Below are 16,196 nucleotides of genomic sequence, written 5' to 3'. Positions count from 1 at the left end.
ACCTCATTCCCACTGTGAAGCATGGTGGTGTAGCTGATGAGAAGACTCACAAGCACGACCTGCATGATGGATTGGTTTCAGATGGCTTAATGAGATTAAGTCATTAAGCATTATGGAAGAAGACTGGGCTTAGCAAGGTAGGATGCACAGCCTAATTAATTGTGGCTGCCATATAATTATAGAAATTATTTTAATAAGATGTTTTTCTTTCAGTTAGTGTATTTGTAATAAGGCAGAACTCTTTTGCAAGAATATTTTGCATGAAAGATCAAAAGGATAAGCAATAAATAATATTTTGCAGCCCATATTGTTCACATGGGCTATTGTTATGTACTACAACTCAGTCACAGAATACGTACAGGCCATCAGAATGCTAAACAATGCATAATAATAACTCAGCCCTTTTCAGTTACTCATCAACACTCACATTTCATAACACTCACACTTTGGGCATGTGCAATATTAATATTAATATTAATACCACATTACTTCAAAACATGATGTGGCAATCTGGACTTCAATCTATCCTGCAATATTATTATTATTATCATCAGTATTTCTATTATTACTATTATTAGCATTATTAACAGCCATTATTAATCTTGTCTGTGAAATATCCATAACGCCTGCAATGTCTACTATGGTTCAATGGTTACATTTCCTGCAATGTCTACTATGGTTCAATGGTTACATTTCCTGCAATGTCTACTATGGTTCTACGTATGTATACATTTACTGCAATTTTCACTTTGTTTACAATGCAAATTTGCACTTTAACTGCAATTGTTGTTACATATATTTTTCTATATTTTTCTTCCTTGTTTATATTTTATATACTTTTAAAAGACTGTTTATTATATTGTTATCTTATTTGTAATTTTATTATAGCACACTGGTAGAGTTCCCGAGCCTCCCAACCAGGGCCGGCGCTAGGGGGGGACTGAGGGGGGCATTGCCCCCCCAAATTGTGTCTTTGCCCCCCCAAGCACAATGCAAGCAACGGCTATTTTTAAAATGATCTCTGAACCAATCACAAAAATGCATTTTGTTTTACAGTGTGAAGATATTTCCTTGCTTATTCCTGATTGGCTCTTTGAGTCATATAAAAATCGGCAGACTGCCCCAAACAGTTCAGTTCGGCAGTATATGTTCTGTTAGTGTGAGCGAGAGGCAGGTATACTGGTAAACACTCTTCTGAGTTTAAACTGACTTCCACATGGTAATATTTGCTTAACTGTGGTTTTTCGTTGCTTTAATGTTACTTACCTCTTACATAGGTGTTGCTTAAATTATTTTATTAGCCGTTAGCGGTTAGGCTAATGAACTAATGGCAATTTAATTAAGGGGGCGTATTAAAATGAAATACAATTAGATAATCTTTTTTCTCCATTTACATAATCAACATGTATTTTTTAATCATTGGGTTTTAAGTTTAAGTTCGAAAACATGCATTTTTATTTCTTTACCTCATACATCACTTTAAGCCAGTATCAATAGCTTGGCTGTCATCATTCATGCACAAATCAAGCCTTGAATATATTTCTGGCTTCAAAAACATGACTATCAACATGCCCCCTCATTAGGTTTTACTGCCCCCCCAAGCAAAGCAGTCCAGAACCGGGGCTGCTCCCAACACACATTTCAATGTACAACTGCTGCTAACATTTGTACAAATGACAAATAAACTTGAAACTTAAAAACGTGTATTTGGGTCGTAACTGACGGCGCGAGCCTAGGTGTGCAGCGTCAACCCACCTGCTGCGCAACACCGCGCGCGCATCCGTCAAATAAGCGCAACCTGCAGGCGCACAATGTCTCATCCGATGCAATGATCGTGCGTGATTGATGTCTGATTAATGTCACTACTTGTTGGCAATATCAGCTGTTATCTGAACGTCAGCCAAGAGGAAAATGCATGAGGTCAGAGAGGAAACTTTTGCAGGATTCTTTAGCGTCACTGCTGCTGTTTGAAAATTCGAACTATGTGACAATGAAAGAAAACAGTTTTCCTAAACAGGAAGTAGGCTAGCTCAGATAACAATTCCGACCAATTACATGGTCAACACTAAGAAAAAAAATAAGTGCGAACTCAGTTCCGTAAAAGCGCTTCGGTGGAAATTAATGGCCAATAGTCGGGACCGTGGGCGAAGACACGAGGAACCTGCCAGGGACTATGCTGATTCTGAGATGGAGACACCCCGTGAGTAAACTGAAGCACGTTGGCTTTTTGTGTGAGGGTTAACATTCCCTACAGATCACAGATTTGGATTCCTGGAGCTGTGCCACCGATGTGTAGCCGCCTGACCTAATGAGAGCTTTATCAGTGCTGGAGGTAAAGGTCAGTGCGCTGCTGCCAGCAGCAGCAGCAGCAGTAGTCACAGCAGGGTGATGAATAGATAGAACGAGCAGAAGCTCCTGCAGATCCGAGCAGTACTTGTTAGTGCTGCACGCTTCCCACTACTGTCTTACTGCACAGGAGCTGGAACAGTGATCGGCACCACACTTTTTTTTTTCCATGCAGTTAATATTTGCTGATGGTTTTACACGAGATTTGTTTTTCATCATGTATTTGAAAAATGCCGGGCCGCCTTTCGAATGTTTCACTGCACAGGTAAGATTGCGATACTGGCTATCATATAGGTTATTTATGTTTTATATACGTATTTTAAAATAGTACATCAGTGATGAACACGTGGCTAGTATCTTGTTCTGATTTTGAAGGTTATAGCAAACTTTCCTCTATATACGACATGAGTATATTATGATCTTGTGTGACTTTGAGCATGGTGAACATGTGGCCTGTGAGTTGTTCTGGAATATCGACTGTCTGGTTAACTCACATCATTTGCAATGCATGTGAGAATTCTTTTAAAGCTGAATTATAAAAGACTTTGTTTCAGTAAGAGTACATGCTGTGGTGTTCTTGTTTGCTGTCTATTAATTTAAAATCTGTAACTCTCAAAACTCTTGCAAATCTGAAAAATCTGTGTATTTGTGGCATTTAGCAGACACTTTTATCCAAAGCAACTTACAATAATGTGACAGTATACGTATTGTCTAAGCAATGGAGGGTTAAGGACCTTGCTCAAGGGCCCAACAGTGGCAACCTGGCAGAGGTGGGGCTTGAACCAGCAACCTTTCGATTACTAGTCCAGTACCTTAACCGCTAGGCTACAACTGCCCTTAGGCCTAAATGCAGACTAAATGCAATTCAAGCAGTTGAGGGTTAAGGGCTTTGCTCAGGTGCCCAACAGTGGCAACTTGGTGGCAGTGGGGATTAAACCAGTAACCAGCTACCTTAACCAGTAAGCTACCACAGCCACTGTTACTTGCAACCACAAGTTGGCACAACTGGCACTGCTGTACATTTTCCCCTTCTTTTTTTTTTACAAAGATTTCCTATATTTTCACTGATTAACTTCATTGTAGTTTGGTGCATATGAGAATTCTTTTAAAGCTGTAGTATAAAACGTTTTGTTTCAGTAAGAGTACATGCTGTGGTGTTCTTGTTTGCTGTCTACTAATTTAAAACCTGTAACTCTCAAATCTCAAAACTTGCAAATCTGAAAAATCTGTGTATTTGTGGCATTTAGCATACACTTTTATCCAAAGTGACTTACATTCAGGACTAAATGCAATTCAAACAGTTGAGGGTTAAGGGCTTTGCTCAGGTGCCCAACAGTGGCAGCTGGGTGGCAGTGGGGCTTGAACCAGCAACCAGCTACCTTAACCACTAAGCTACCACAGCCACTGTTACTTGCAACCACAAGTTGGCACAACTGGCACTGCTGTACATTTTCCCCATTTGTTTTACAAAGATTTCCTATATTTTCACTGATTAACATCATTGTAGTTTGTAATTATAAACACATTTAGAATTTGATCCCTGGAACACACTGAAAAATGCCTGGACAGGTGCAGTGATCCATCAGCTTTCCTGTTAATTAAAGGTTTTAATGATTTGGTTACTGAGGACACTAATTGTTGCAGTGGTTTTTTTTCTTCATTCTTTCTTGAAAAGAGACTTCAGTTGCTCAGCAGTCCATGGTTGCTGTTGTCTGATTCTCCACTTCATGATGCACCATATATTTTCTATAGGAAACAGAACTGGACTGCAGGCAGGCCAGTCAAGTACATGCACTCTGTGTCTGTGAAGCCACACTGTTGTCGAGCCTGCAGAATAAGACATGGTATTGTTTTGTTGAGATAATCACAGGCTTTCTGGGAAAATATGTCAACTTGATGGCAGCTCATCTCTCTAAAATCAGTATATATTGATATGTTGATATATTGATATACACTTTCACATCAATGGTTCATTCACACATATGCAAGTCACCTATGCCAGACTTTTAGGTTGCATTTCTTGATATAGTGTCAAAGTGTGTTAAGTGTCAACAGTTTTCTGAAGTATTCCAGAGCCCATGCAGCTATATTCATCACAGTAGCATCATGACATTGTCATGCAATGTCATCTGAGGACTTGAAGGTCACGCACATTCAGTAGTGGTTTTGTTCTTGCTTTACACAGACTGGGCTTTCTCCAAATTCCCAGAATCTTTTCACAATATTATGTAAGGTATATGATGAAAGATTTAAACCAATGTTCTTTTTGAACTGATTGTCAATTCTCTCCTGAACTATGGAACACATTGGTGAGCTTCGACTCATCATTTCCTGTACAGGCCTGGTGGATCCTCCTTTTATGTCCAATCATAAATACCCCACCTGTTACCAATTCACCTGCTTGTTGTGAAATGTTTTAAAACACTGTACCTTCAATATTCTATAAATTTTTTATGCGTATTTTGCCTCTTTACCAAATTTCTTGTAGTGTTGCAGACATCAAATTCTAAATGTGTTTTTATTTACAAAATACAATAAAGCTGATCAGTGAAAACATTGTTTTACTACATTTGTCAGTTAAATAGAAATTCAAGACAATGAAAAAATCACAGATTTTCACTTTATTGTACTGCATTTTACAAAATGTCTCAACTTTTCTGGACATGGGGTTTATAGCAGAGAATTGTGGACCACACCTCCATGTGTTATTGAATGAATCAAATCCAGAAGATGCTTGCAGTAACATATTTTTTTTATTAATAGGAAATTATCACTCAGTCATTTTAATACCCACATTAATGGCTAAAAGACCATTCATAAAATGGTTTCATGGGAAAAACTAATGGTTTTACTGAGGCATTACTCATTGAAAAGCACTGAACCAGTTCCACATTCCATTATTTCCAATTATATCAGTTAGCTTAATTTTTTCTGCATGTTCTGTGAATTCGTGTAAATGATGTAAGTTCATATCCTATAATATTTAAATATGCATTTGGTTGTGCTTCATAAAGCATGTTTTAGTTAAAAAAAAAAAACTGTTACTTCTTGTAGCCTGAAGGAGAATTACATAAGGTTTTACATAAAGATACTGTATAGCAGAACCTGAAATTCTTGAATGACTGGGCAATCTTTAAACATGATTTACTAGAAATAGAAACTGCTGACTCATGACTTCATATAGATTGCTAAATCATAAAAATTGCACAGATTAGAAGTTAAAGAGTGACTAAGCAGAAACTAAGTCAGATGGGTGATTGGGAGTTCACTCGCTTAATGGAAATGTGATGTGCACACTATATGATTCCCCTACAGAGGGTTGCATCATCTCTGCTCTAAGATCAGAATGTTATTTGTTTTTGTATCATGTTACATAGTATTATTCATTAATGAAGTGTTGACATTGTTTTATTATGTATTTTAGATAAATATAAATACTTTCCTAGCTTTGCTATCTCAAGGACTTTCAGATTGCTAATATTAGTACTTGTCAGTACTCCAGATATCACTCATCCAAGGGAGAAAATAGAAATTATGCTGGCACACTCTCTGTTACCTTTAACATTGGCTAAGGTACTAACTTTGCAAGTACAGGCACTCAGCATGTGGTTTGTCACTCTGCCTAACAATATTTATTGATAGGACTACTGCTGCTGCTCTGTCTTTCTGTTTCAGTCATTGATAAAGAAGCAGGTCAAGTGGGTGTGCGTGTCAGGAAGGGTATGAAGGAAAAGCTCATGCTCCATTGAAGATTAGGTGTTTCTAAAATGTTTTTGTTTAAAACATTTTAAGTTTCCTGCAAATAGCTACTTTAGGATTTTTTAACATGCTGGTTGGGATTCTAGATTGGTAGTTAGGAAGCAGAGGTGAATTCTGTGAAAATGACAGTGTTGTGACTTGAAAGGCATAAGAAAGAGATTTTAGTGGCTTTTAGTAGATCAAAATTGTCCCAGTACAATACTCTACCAGGGACAACAGAAGCTCAGCAGTAGTGGTATTTAATTAGAGGTAGCTCAGCAGTGGTAGCTCAACAATTACAGTAATGGACTTGAATTTCAAAAGGTCACTGGTTTAAGCATTATCAAATTGCGTTTATTAGGCCCTTGAACAAGGTCTCTAACCGTGATCTGCTTGTATTATATTTTATCACAATTATAATTCACTTTGTAAATAAAAATAACATGGTAATTAAATTGTACTTACATCCCAAACACCACTGAACCAACATCTGGTGTTACTAGGGTTTCCTTGGATGAATCATTCTGGGGAAAACATCCAATGGACTTAACAACAATAAAGTAGTTGTTCTCATATTCCATCTAACTTTGTTATTGATGTGCCCTTAAGTGTTTGCTGACATGCACCTCAGTATCAATAGAACTTGAATCTTAATGGAACGTGGCCTGATCAGTTGTGCTTGGTATCTTAAGTGCGTCATCATTTAGCTGGTGCTGAAAGAGCACATTGACAATGTAACAGCTTACAGAAGTTCCCATGACCAAGCTGGAGGGATCACTTATTCACAGCTTCCACATACATTTAAAGGAAGGAAAATATTCCTTATATTTAATATTCTTTGTGAGTGTTAATGTGTTTATCTGCAAAATATGCTCACATAAATGTATTTTCGTCCAAAAAGGATATTTTAGAAATTAATTAAAATGTTCTATTTCAACTTGTATAACTGTGTACTGTATTACTTGTATGTCAGTGGTTTGTTAAAGACATGCCGGTTTTTGGGCAAGTTTGAAAACTTAGAATTTACCTGAAGTTATTAGTAATCATAAGGTTAAGGTTGTATTGTTATTAATATACATTTACTGCCCACTTTGATAGGAACACTATACTTATGCTGGATAGGGTCCCATTTGCTATCAGAATAGCCAGTATTCTGTGTTTAATGTGTTGGAAAATTTTTGACTTTTGAGGTACACAGTGTAATGATTGCATCACATTATTGCAGCATATTTGTCATATACTCATTCATGCTGCAAATATACCATTTTACCACATCCCAGGTGTGTTTTAGAATTTAGATCCATTGACTGGGGAGGCAGTTGATCTACATTTTACTTACTGTCATGTCCATGGTTTTAGTTTAAGAAGACATGGTGCATTTCTATGCTGATCATAAATTGTGGCCATACAAAAGATGTAAATTATCAGCAACAATATTAAGATAGGTGTTGGCCTTTACTCAATTGATATTAGTGTGCCAAAAACATTACTCACACTATTACAAAATCACCAGCCTGATCTACTAATACAAAGCAGATATGTCAAATTCTTAGCCTACTATAAGAACTAAAAGTATATTTTACTTCTGTCTTGAATATTTAAAAGCTATTTAAACTTTAGCTTTGGAATCTTGTTTTAGACTGACAGTTATGGAAATCAAAGTGGCCCTTTTGTTTAATATGCTGTGCATTCTGAGATGCTATTCTGCTAACCCCATTGTGAAGACTCTTTTTTAAGTTTGATAGATAGATAGATAGATAGATAGATAGATAGATAGATAGATAGATAGATAGATAGATAGATAGATAGATAGACAGACAGACAGACAGACAGACAGACAGACAGACAGATACTTTATTTATCCAGAGGGAAATTATTGGTCTCCAGTAGTTTAACAACCAAAAGAAGAGAAACTAATACAAATAAAGTAAGTAAGTAGGGTGTGGCGAATGTACAACATGCATATATACAATATATGGTATGCAAAAAAACAGTATGTGCAAATTGTGCATCTGGTACATGTAATAGAAGCAGTAGTGTATCTCTTCTTATAAACAATATATACAGATATGTAAGAATAAATATAGAAATAAAGATATTGTTACAACCTTGGCAAACCAGCTTGGCAGTTTTTCTCTGGCCATTCTAATCAACAAGGCATTTTTGCCTGTGTAACTGCCACACACTGGAAGTATTTTGTGTAAACCTAGCTGCAACAGTGGCCAAAAGCCGCTTTTTTAGGCTGCACATATTAACATGCATTAACGTATGGGAATAGCTAGCTGATAGCATAGTGGTGCGGGCCGCACTACCGTGTGTTGTGGGCCGCAGAATGAGAACCCCTGCTCTTGAGACTGCTGTGTGTAAAATCCCAGTATATCAGACTGGCACCGGCAACCATACTACATTTACATTCATTCCCATTCAAATGTTTGATGTATACATAAACTGAAGCTCTTAACATGTGTCTCTATGATTTTTGCATTGTGCTGAAGTCACCTACTTCTGATTGATAAGGGGTTCATCGTGATTAGTGTTTTACCCGGGAACATTGGGTGCAAGGCAGAGTTACCTCCTGAACCAGGTGCCAATCTATCACAGGGCATTACAAGCCCAAGTTTATGTACTCCTACTACTGGCATTTATAGTAGCCAATTTACCTATCTGGCAGTTTTTTTCTGTATTGCTTGTCTTTATCTAGCCACTAAACATACCTCCTTTTTACTTTGTGTTAGGTTTGACATGTATGACCACAATAGTTGTTCATTTTCATCAACCTCTTTATCCTGGTCATGGTTGTGGCGAGTCCAGTTTCAGGAGCAAAAGAGTTGACAATGGTTTGACAATGGTTGCTGCATTCTTGAAAACATTGTTTAGCACTTTAGGTCAGAACGTGCAGATTTCTATTGGCTGATGTTGTGAAGTGGGACGTCATATAAATTAATAAATAAATAATAAACAAAAAATGAACATTAATAAACAATTAAAAGTACATATGTTAAACGTTTGGCTCTTGTGGTAACGAGGGATACTACAGCAGCAGTGCTTTTCCCCCCAACCAGAGTATCATAGATGCTAGCCATTTAGCATTAGATGTGTTCTTCTGATACTTCTGATATAAATTGAAAGATTGCTGTTATTAAATGTCACATTTTTTGTTGAATAATGAGACAGATTAGTGATAAGGTTAATATGATGTTTGGAACTCGGTAATTAAAAAAAAAAATTCTGTACAAAGTTATACTAGCGGAATTTCGTATAAGAATAGTTCAATGTAACGTTTAATTCAATGTAGCTGTATTACTCCCCCTGGTGGCTAGTCTCTGTTAATGTTGATTGACAAAACTTGTACACTATATTGCTCAACTGATGATATTTAGCAGACGCTTTAATCCAAAACGATTTACAGCTACGACTGAATACAATTTGAGCAATTGGGGATATAGGGCCTTGCTCAGGAGTCCAACAGTGGCTAATTGGTATTGGTAGGGCTTTTACCAACAACCTTTTAATTACAAGTCCAGTGACTTAACTGAGGAGCTACCACTGCCACAAATAAGTTAATAATTTGATTTGTGCCTATTTAGTCAAAATAGCATTTGCAAGGTTGGACAAACTCATACTGGACAAATGGTGGACAAATGGGGACAGTCATGCTGGAACAGGAAATTGTGGCATCATTTGTAAACAATGTAGTTTATGTATCTGTTAATAGTTGGCATGACTGAGCTCAATAATTAGTAAGGTTTTCCACATATGTATGTCTATATAGGGTATTTTACACCTTGTCATAAGTAAAGTCCCAGATAAAGGATGGATAAACTGTATAGTCTTTATCTTTGAATAAGTGAAAGCATGGGTCAGACCGAATGTCTTGTACTGTGTCTGTTTTAGGACTCTTTGCCTTGCTGCTAATTGTGCTGGAGTGGACTCGGCCTGGCCTGCCCTCCCCACTGCGGCCCATCTGTGACCTGCGTGTCCTCGACCACTTTATTAAACATGCGCGGGATGCTGAGGCTGCAATGGTAAGATACATTTCCACAACTCAAAAACACAATATTAAAGTTTAATGTCCTAATATATTTGCCCAACCTTTAATCACAGCAAGGAGTTATTTAACTTTTTCAGCGGCAATGACTCATAATTGCTGATTAAATACTCAGATAAGATAAAAAAAAATAGCCAGTTGTGTCTGTTGGATGCCTAGCCAGGTCAGGAGCGCAGCTGAGATTTGAACTATAAGTTTCAGCAGTGGTGGGCTGTCACATTAGACCACTGTGCCACACAAGCACTTCTGGAATGAGATTAACATTGCTAGCAAGCTGACTTTTAAACACTAGCTGGTAGGTTACATACTGGGAGCAAATATGTAATACCCCAATGCCCACACTGGCCACCTCTCTGGTTTATAACGATATTTTTAGAAAAACAGACAACACAGCTGCCTGATCATGTACAAGACATTATATTTATAGCATATTTATAATTTAAGCCATTACTGTCCAATAAAATATGTCTTGGTATATTTCTGTGTAGTCGGTGCTTACTGGGATACACTAAAATCTGTATAGGTATATAAAGGTGCCTTTAGATATTTTGGACCTTCCAAATGAGACTTTAACTTGCATCTACAGTGGGGCCAAAAAGTATTTAGTCAGCCACTGATTGTGCAAGTTCTCCTACTTAGAAAGATGAGAGAGGTCTGTAATTTTCATCATAGGTACACTTCAACTATGAGAGACAAAATGAGAAAAAAAAAAAAAATGGAAATCACATTGTAGGATTTTTAAAGAATTTATTTGTAAATTATGGTGGAAAATAAGTATTTGGTCAATAACAAACAAGCAAGATTTCTGGCTCTCACAGACCTGTAACTTCTTCTTTAAGAAGCTCTTCTGTCCTCCACTCGTTACCTGTATTAATGGCACCTGTTTGACCTCGTTATCTGTATAAAAGACACCTGTCCACAGCCTCAAATAGTCAGACTCCAAACTCAACCATGGCCAAGACCAAAGAGCTGTCGAAGGACACCAGGAAGAAAATTGTAGACCTGCACCAGGCTGGGAAGAGTGAATCTACAATAGGCAAGCAGGTTGGTGTGAATAAATCAACTGTGGGAGCAATTTAAGAAAATCTGTGTTAAGGGAAGAATGAACGGGGCCATGTACCGTGAGATTTTAAGCCAAAACCTCCTTTCATCAGTGAGAGCATTGAAGATGGAACGTGGCTGGGTCTTCCAGCATGACAATGATCCCAAACACACCGCTCGGGCAACGAAGGAGTGGCTCCGTAAAAAGCATTTCAAGGTCCTGGAGTGGCCTAGCCAGTCTCCAGACCTCAACCCCATAGAAAATTTGTGGAGGGAGTTGAAAGTCCGTGTTGCCCAGCGACAGCCCCAAAACATCACTGCTCTAGAGGAGGAATGGGCCAAAATACCAGCTACAGTGTGTGCAAACCTGGTGAAGACTTACAGGAAACGTTTGACCTCTGTCATTGCCAACAAAGGTTATGTTACAGAGTATTGAGTTAAACTTTTGTTATGACCAAATACTTATTTTACACCATAATGTACAAATAAATTCTTTAAAAATCCTACAATGTGATTTCCTGGATTTTTTTTTCTCATTTTGTCTCTCATAGTTGAAGTGTACCTATGATGAAAATTACAGACCTCTCTCATCTTTCTAAGTAGGAGAACTTGCACAATCAGTGGCTGACTAAATACTTTTTGGCCCCACTGTATTTATGGCCATGCTGTCACAGTCAACCTAGGTAGTTGGAAACAGGTGCAGTAATGGCATTTTGTAATCTGCATGTAAAAAAATATGTGCATAATTGGCATGTTTTTGCTAAACATATGGACAATTAAACACCTTTACTAAACTGATTTCCTGTCTTGGTATTTTAGAGGGTTTGTAAAGAGGAATGCAACACTGGTGTACCTCTGACAGTTCCTCTGACCAGAGTGGATTTTGTTGTGTGGGAAAAGAAAAACGTGAGTAATTTACTTTTCCTTCCTTGGGTTGTAGACTATATTTTTTCCTTGTTTAATTGTCCACGCTCAGAATTTGTTTATGAAAAACTTAAAAACAACAACAACAACTTGTTTTCACAGTTAGAGGAGCAGGCTCGGGAGGTCCAGATGGGACTATGGCTGCTAAACATGGCCATCAGCTCATTAAGTTCATCAATCAGCAACTCTGCACTGCACTCACACATAGATGCCAGCATCAGAAACATTGCCAGCATTAGACAGGTTCTGCGCAGCCTTAGCATACAGGTGAGTCAGATTGGATTCCACACGGTCAATCATGGCATTATGGCCTAGGTATCTCATTAATGTCACAATATTTTAGCAAACCACTATTCCTAGCCATTGGGGGAACACATAGCCTGGATAAGTAGGAGGGTTGTGTCAGGACAGGGCATCCAGCATAAACAATGTGCCAAATTAAATATGCGGACGAATGATCCGCTGTGGCGACCGATCGTTCATTTTAACAAACCATCATTACACCATTACAACGACTGAGGAAAATCCTTGTTGCCAATTGGCTGACAGCTGTAAATCAATTCTGCTTAACAAGCCAACTTTAAAAAATTTAATCACAGTTTAAAAACAATGCTTTGAAAAGAACTATGATGTGGTGTTATAGTATACTTTATAGTAAAAATTGTAAAGTGTCAAAATAGCTGGTACATGCCAGTGAAGCCAGGAATCAGCTAGGTATCAAGTATCAGTAATATGCCGGTTATACTAGACCTGTAATTACATATGCAACCATACCCCGAAGTTACAAATTAATTTAAATAAGCTAGTTTGACCAGCTCTGAGACCTCAGCCCTTTTGTTCTTGCAACCATGAGGTGTGTCTCATGATCATGACAGATGAGTCAGGTTGAACAAAGTTCAGAAAAGTTTAACAAAACTAGACTTTTTGCGTACAGGAATTTTGCTTAAAAGTTTATTAATCATCTTAAATTTTAAGTTTTACCAGCAAAAAAACGCTCAGATTAACTATACAGACTATACAAAGATTTCAAATCAATAATACAATTATTGATGTTGATAATCGGTCTGATTATCAACATCAATAATTGTATTATTGATTTGAAATCTTTGTATAGTCTGATTTTAATAAATCACTTTACCAAGATTTAAATATTCTTTGCTATAATTTTATACATTTATATAAAAATGTAATGTGTAAAATGCCAACTTGGCTGTGTTCGATGATCAAGAGAGATCAAGTCAGAAAGGTCGTAAAAGTTCAGGAAAGTTGACATTACCTTTAAATAAAGTTCAGCCTGCAATTTCTTGTGCAAATCACTGCAGTTTAGTTACAGTTATTTTAATTTAGCTTGCCAAATGTTAGTGCATGTGAAATTTTGCTTCGTTTTGTATGGTAGTGTATGTGCAATTTTGCCCCATGAGTATGAGAGATGAGACAGAAAAGTCTACAAAATTTAACTTTACATTAAGTTTCACTTGCAAGGTCCTTTCCACTGGAAATTTACTCATTAAAACTAGTAATTCAGGAGTATTCTGTTAAAATAAGTGTAATATTTCTTGAAAATTTGCACTGACAAAAGAACTGTGTGACTGTGGTTAAATGATACGAAAGACAAATATTTTATGCACTTTAAAACTTAAACCCTTAGCCCTTTTCTATATTTTTAAATGTCACACGTATTAAATCATTTGAATCACACCTATATTTGTATAAACCCAATTCAAAAGAAATGTCTAGGCGGCCAAGACGTATAGTCTATAATCATGAGGGACGAGTCAGAAAGGTCATGTAGTGCAGTGCACCTAAGTTTGAAGAATAAATATCTACTAATTACCATTCAACTTCAACAGCTACAGTTCTGTTTCTGTGCATTAATAATGGTAACTAGAATAAAACAGTGTGTGTACAAACTTTCACAAACTGGGGTTCATCGGGTTGGTATGCGTACGTGTAAAGGAAAGGGTAAAGACAAGCATGTTGGATTCCACTGTATCAACGACTGATATGTTTGTGAGGAACACACATTCACAGAGTTCCTGGAAAGTCTGTGTTGTATCAGCATATTCAGGGAATGCCATAAGACAGTCTAAGTTTGCAGTCATTCAGTTACTAAAGCAAATATTAAATAAGCGTAACCTTTCATATCCCATGCCAGTGCTGATAATGTGCTTTAAAAATACAGCTGCCCCAGAATTATTGACAGCCTGGGTAAAAAATGCCCCTGTGTTTAATTAACCACCGATTATCCTATTCACGGTTGCGGTGGGTACAATTCACTGGACGAATGATTGGAAACACGCCAGAAAGGTCAACAGTTCACAGGGTTTATACACACACACACACACACACCAATTAACCTGACTGCATGTCTTTCGACTGTGGGAATAAACCAGAGCACCCGGAGGAAACCCACACAAACATGGGAAGAACATACAAACTCCACACAAAAAGAGACAGACCGCTCCACCTGGGAATCAAATCCAGGACCTTCTTTTATTATTATAATTAGTTATTTAATTTAATTTTTAATTTGTGTTTCTATCTGTATCATTTCTGTCTTTCAGGATTATGTTCCTACAGCTGGTAGTATAGATGTCCAGGATACATGGAGAGTGTCCTCTGCGTCAGAACTCTTCCAGGTCCATGTCAACTTCCTGCGTGGAAAAGTGCGTCTTTTGTTGGCCAACGCACCCGTATGCCAGCATAACACCAGCTGATTGGAGCACTACATACAAGGACCCATTCGTTTTGTCTGGTCTATGATAGATGGCAGAGCACTGTACCATGGGCACTTATTAGGACTGTTAAGGACTGAAGGATGTCAGGACTTATAGCACTTTGAAAGTTCTCATGACGGGGGACAAGAGGGGCAAAATATTTAACTTTATTGACTAGCTGCCCTTAGGGTGTAGTTCTCTTCACTGCTGCCACGGCCAGCACTGTACACTTTCTGTATGTGACGCAGCTAGTCACTCTCGTCTTCCCAACTGACTGACACGGTTTTATCACAGATGTGTTCGAGGCATGCCTTATCTGTCACCACTCTTGCTTTGTCAAGGTTTTTTAGGATTTCACTGTATTTGTATACATTTTATGATGTTTAGTATTTATATTGACGTGTATTACTATTCGGTCTTTGGCAGGTTTCTTGCTAAAAGTTGGATAAATTATGAGGAAGCCACCTGCTTTCTGTCTGAGCCTTTTTAGTAATGCACTGCTGCTTTTATATGGTATATATTGTGTGTGAATGAGTGAGTGAATGTGTGAGCGGTTTGTGGAAAGTTTGCGTGTAAGAGAGAAGATATCAGTGGACACACTGTTTACAGGTCATTTCTGATGATAAGAAGAGAGACCAAAAAGTTGTATTTTTTGGTTGTGGGGGAATGTTGGGGGAGGGGGGTATTGTAAGGACTAAAGAGAGTATAAGTGTCTGCGCTGGACTCACGTGTGAACGAGCAGCTCTGTACAGATAACTAGCAGAAAAATGTTGCGTCACTGCCAGGAAAAATATTGATTGGATGCATGAAGAACATCCTGTCTGACTCATGTTCTGTTCACAGTCCGGTGTTATGGCCTGGGAAACTTTAGTTTCTCTCTTTTGTGCCAGGCTCAGACTGGTCTTTTTTTATTTGTTTTTTGACATTGTTTTTGTTATGGTGTTCTTTTTGGGGATTTGTCACTCAATGTGTAAGTCTAAAGAAGGATGTTTGTCCATGAGTTTTCCTGTTTGTTAATTTGTTTGCTTGTTTTTACCTTTTCTTATTAAAATGCTAAATATTACGCTGAGGAAAAATAGATGAGAGAAAACAAGGATGCAGTATGTCATCTGTTTGTGTGACAAAGACTTCGTCATCCGTTCATCTTAGTGCTTTCCTCACCTTCTTGAAGCATGTTTGGGCACAATAAATTAGCCATGGTCCACTAAACTGCAGAACAACGTGTCCAAAGTTAAGAATTTTTATGATTTTAGCAACTGTTCTTTATCTGTGACTACATGATTGAAACTCATTTATTTGCCTAAAGATTTATACATTTATTGTGCATTTCTTGAAAAATATATGTTAGATTATGAATTGCGTGGCAGCAAATGTTTTCTCAT

At 37.6% G+C, this 16,196-nt stretch overlaps 1 protein-coding gene across 1 annotated transcript; it reads left to right on the top strand.

Moving 5' to 3' along the window:
- The first annotated feature begins 2,156 nt into the window (after positions 1–2,156).
- epoa (erythropoietin a) lies at positions 2,157–15,508 on the top strand. The gene is made up of 5 exons (XM_062993310.1): positions 2,157–2,200; positions 9,979–10,109; positions 11,993–12,079; positions 12,200–12,364; positions 14,662–15,508. The coding sequence occupies exons 1-5, from the start codon at positions 2,188–2,190 to the stop codon at positions 14,812–14,814; spliced, it is 549 nt and encodes a 182-aa protein (XP_062849380.1). The 5' UTR covers positions 2,157–2,187; the 3' UTR covers positions 14,815–15,508.
- The last annotated feature ends 688 nt before the right edge of the window (positions 15,509–16,196 follow it).

The sequence above is a fragment of the Trichomycterus rosablanca genome, chromosome 4 (genome assembly GCF_030014385.1).
Source record: "Trichomycterus rosablanca isolate fTriRos1 chromosome 4, fTriRos1.hap1, whole genome shotgun sequence".
Classification (NCBI taxonomy): Eukaryota; Metazoa; Chordata; class Actinopteri; order Siluriformes; family Trichomycteridae; genus Trichomycterus; species Trichomycterus rosablanca.
The sequence above is the reverse complement of the archived record's forward strand: the minus strand, read 5'-3'. Positions and strand labels throughout refer to the sequence as shown.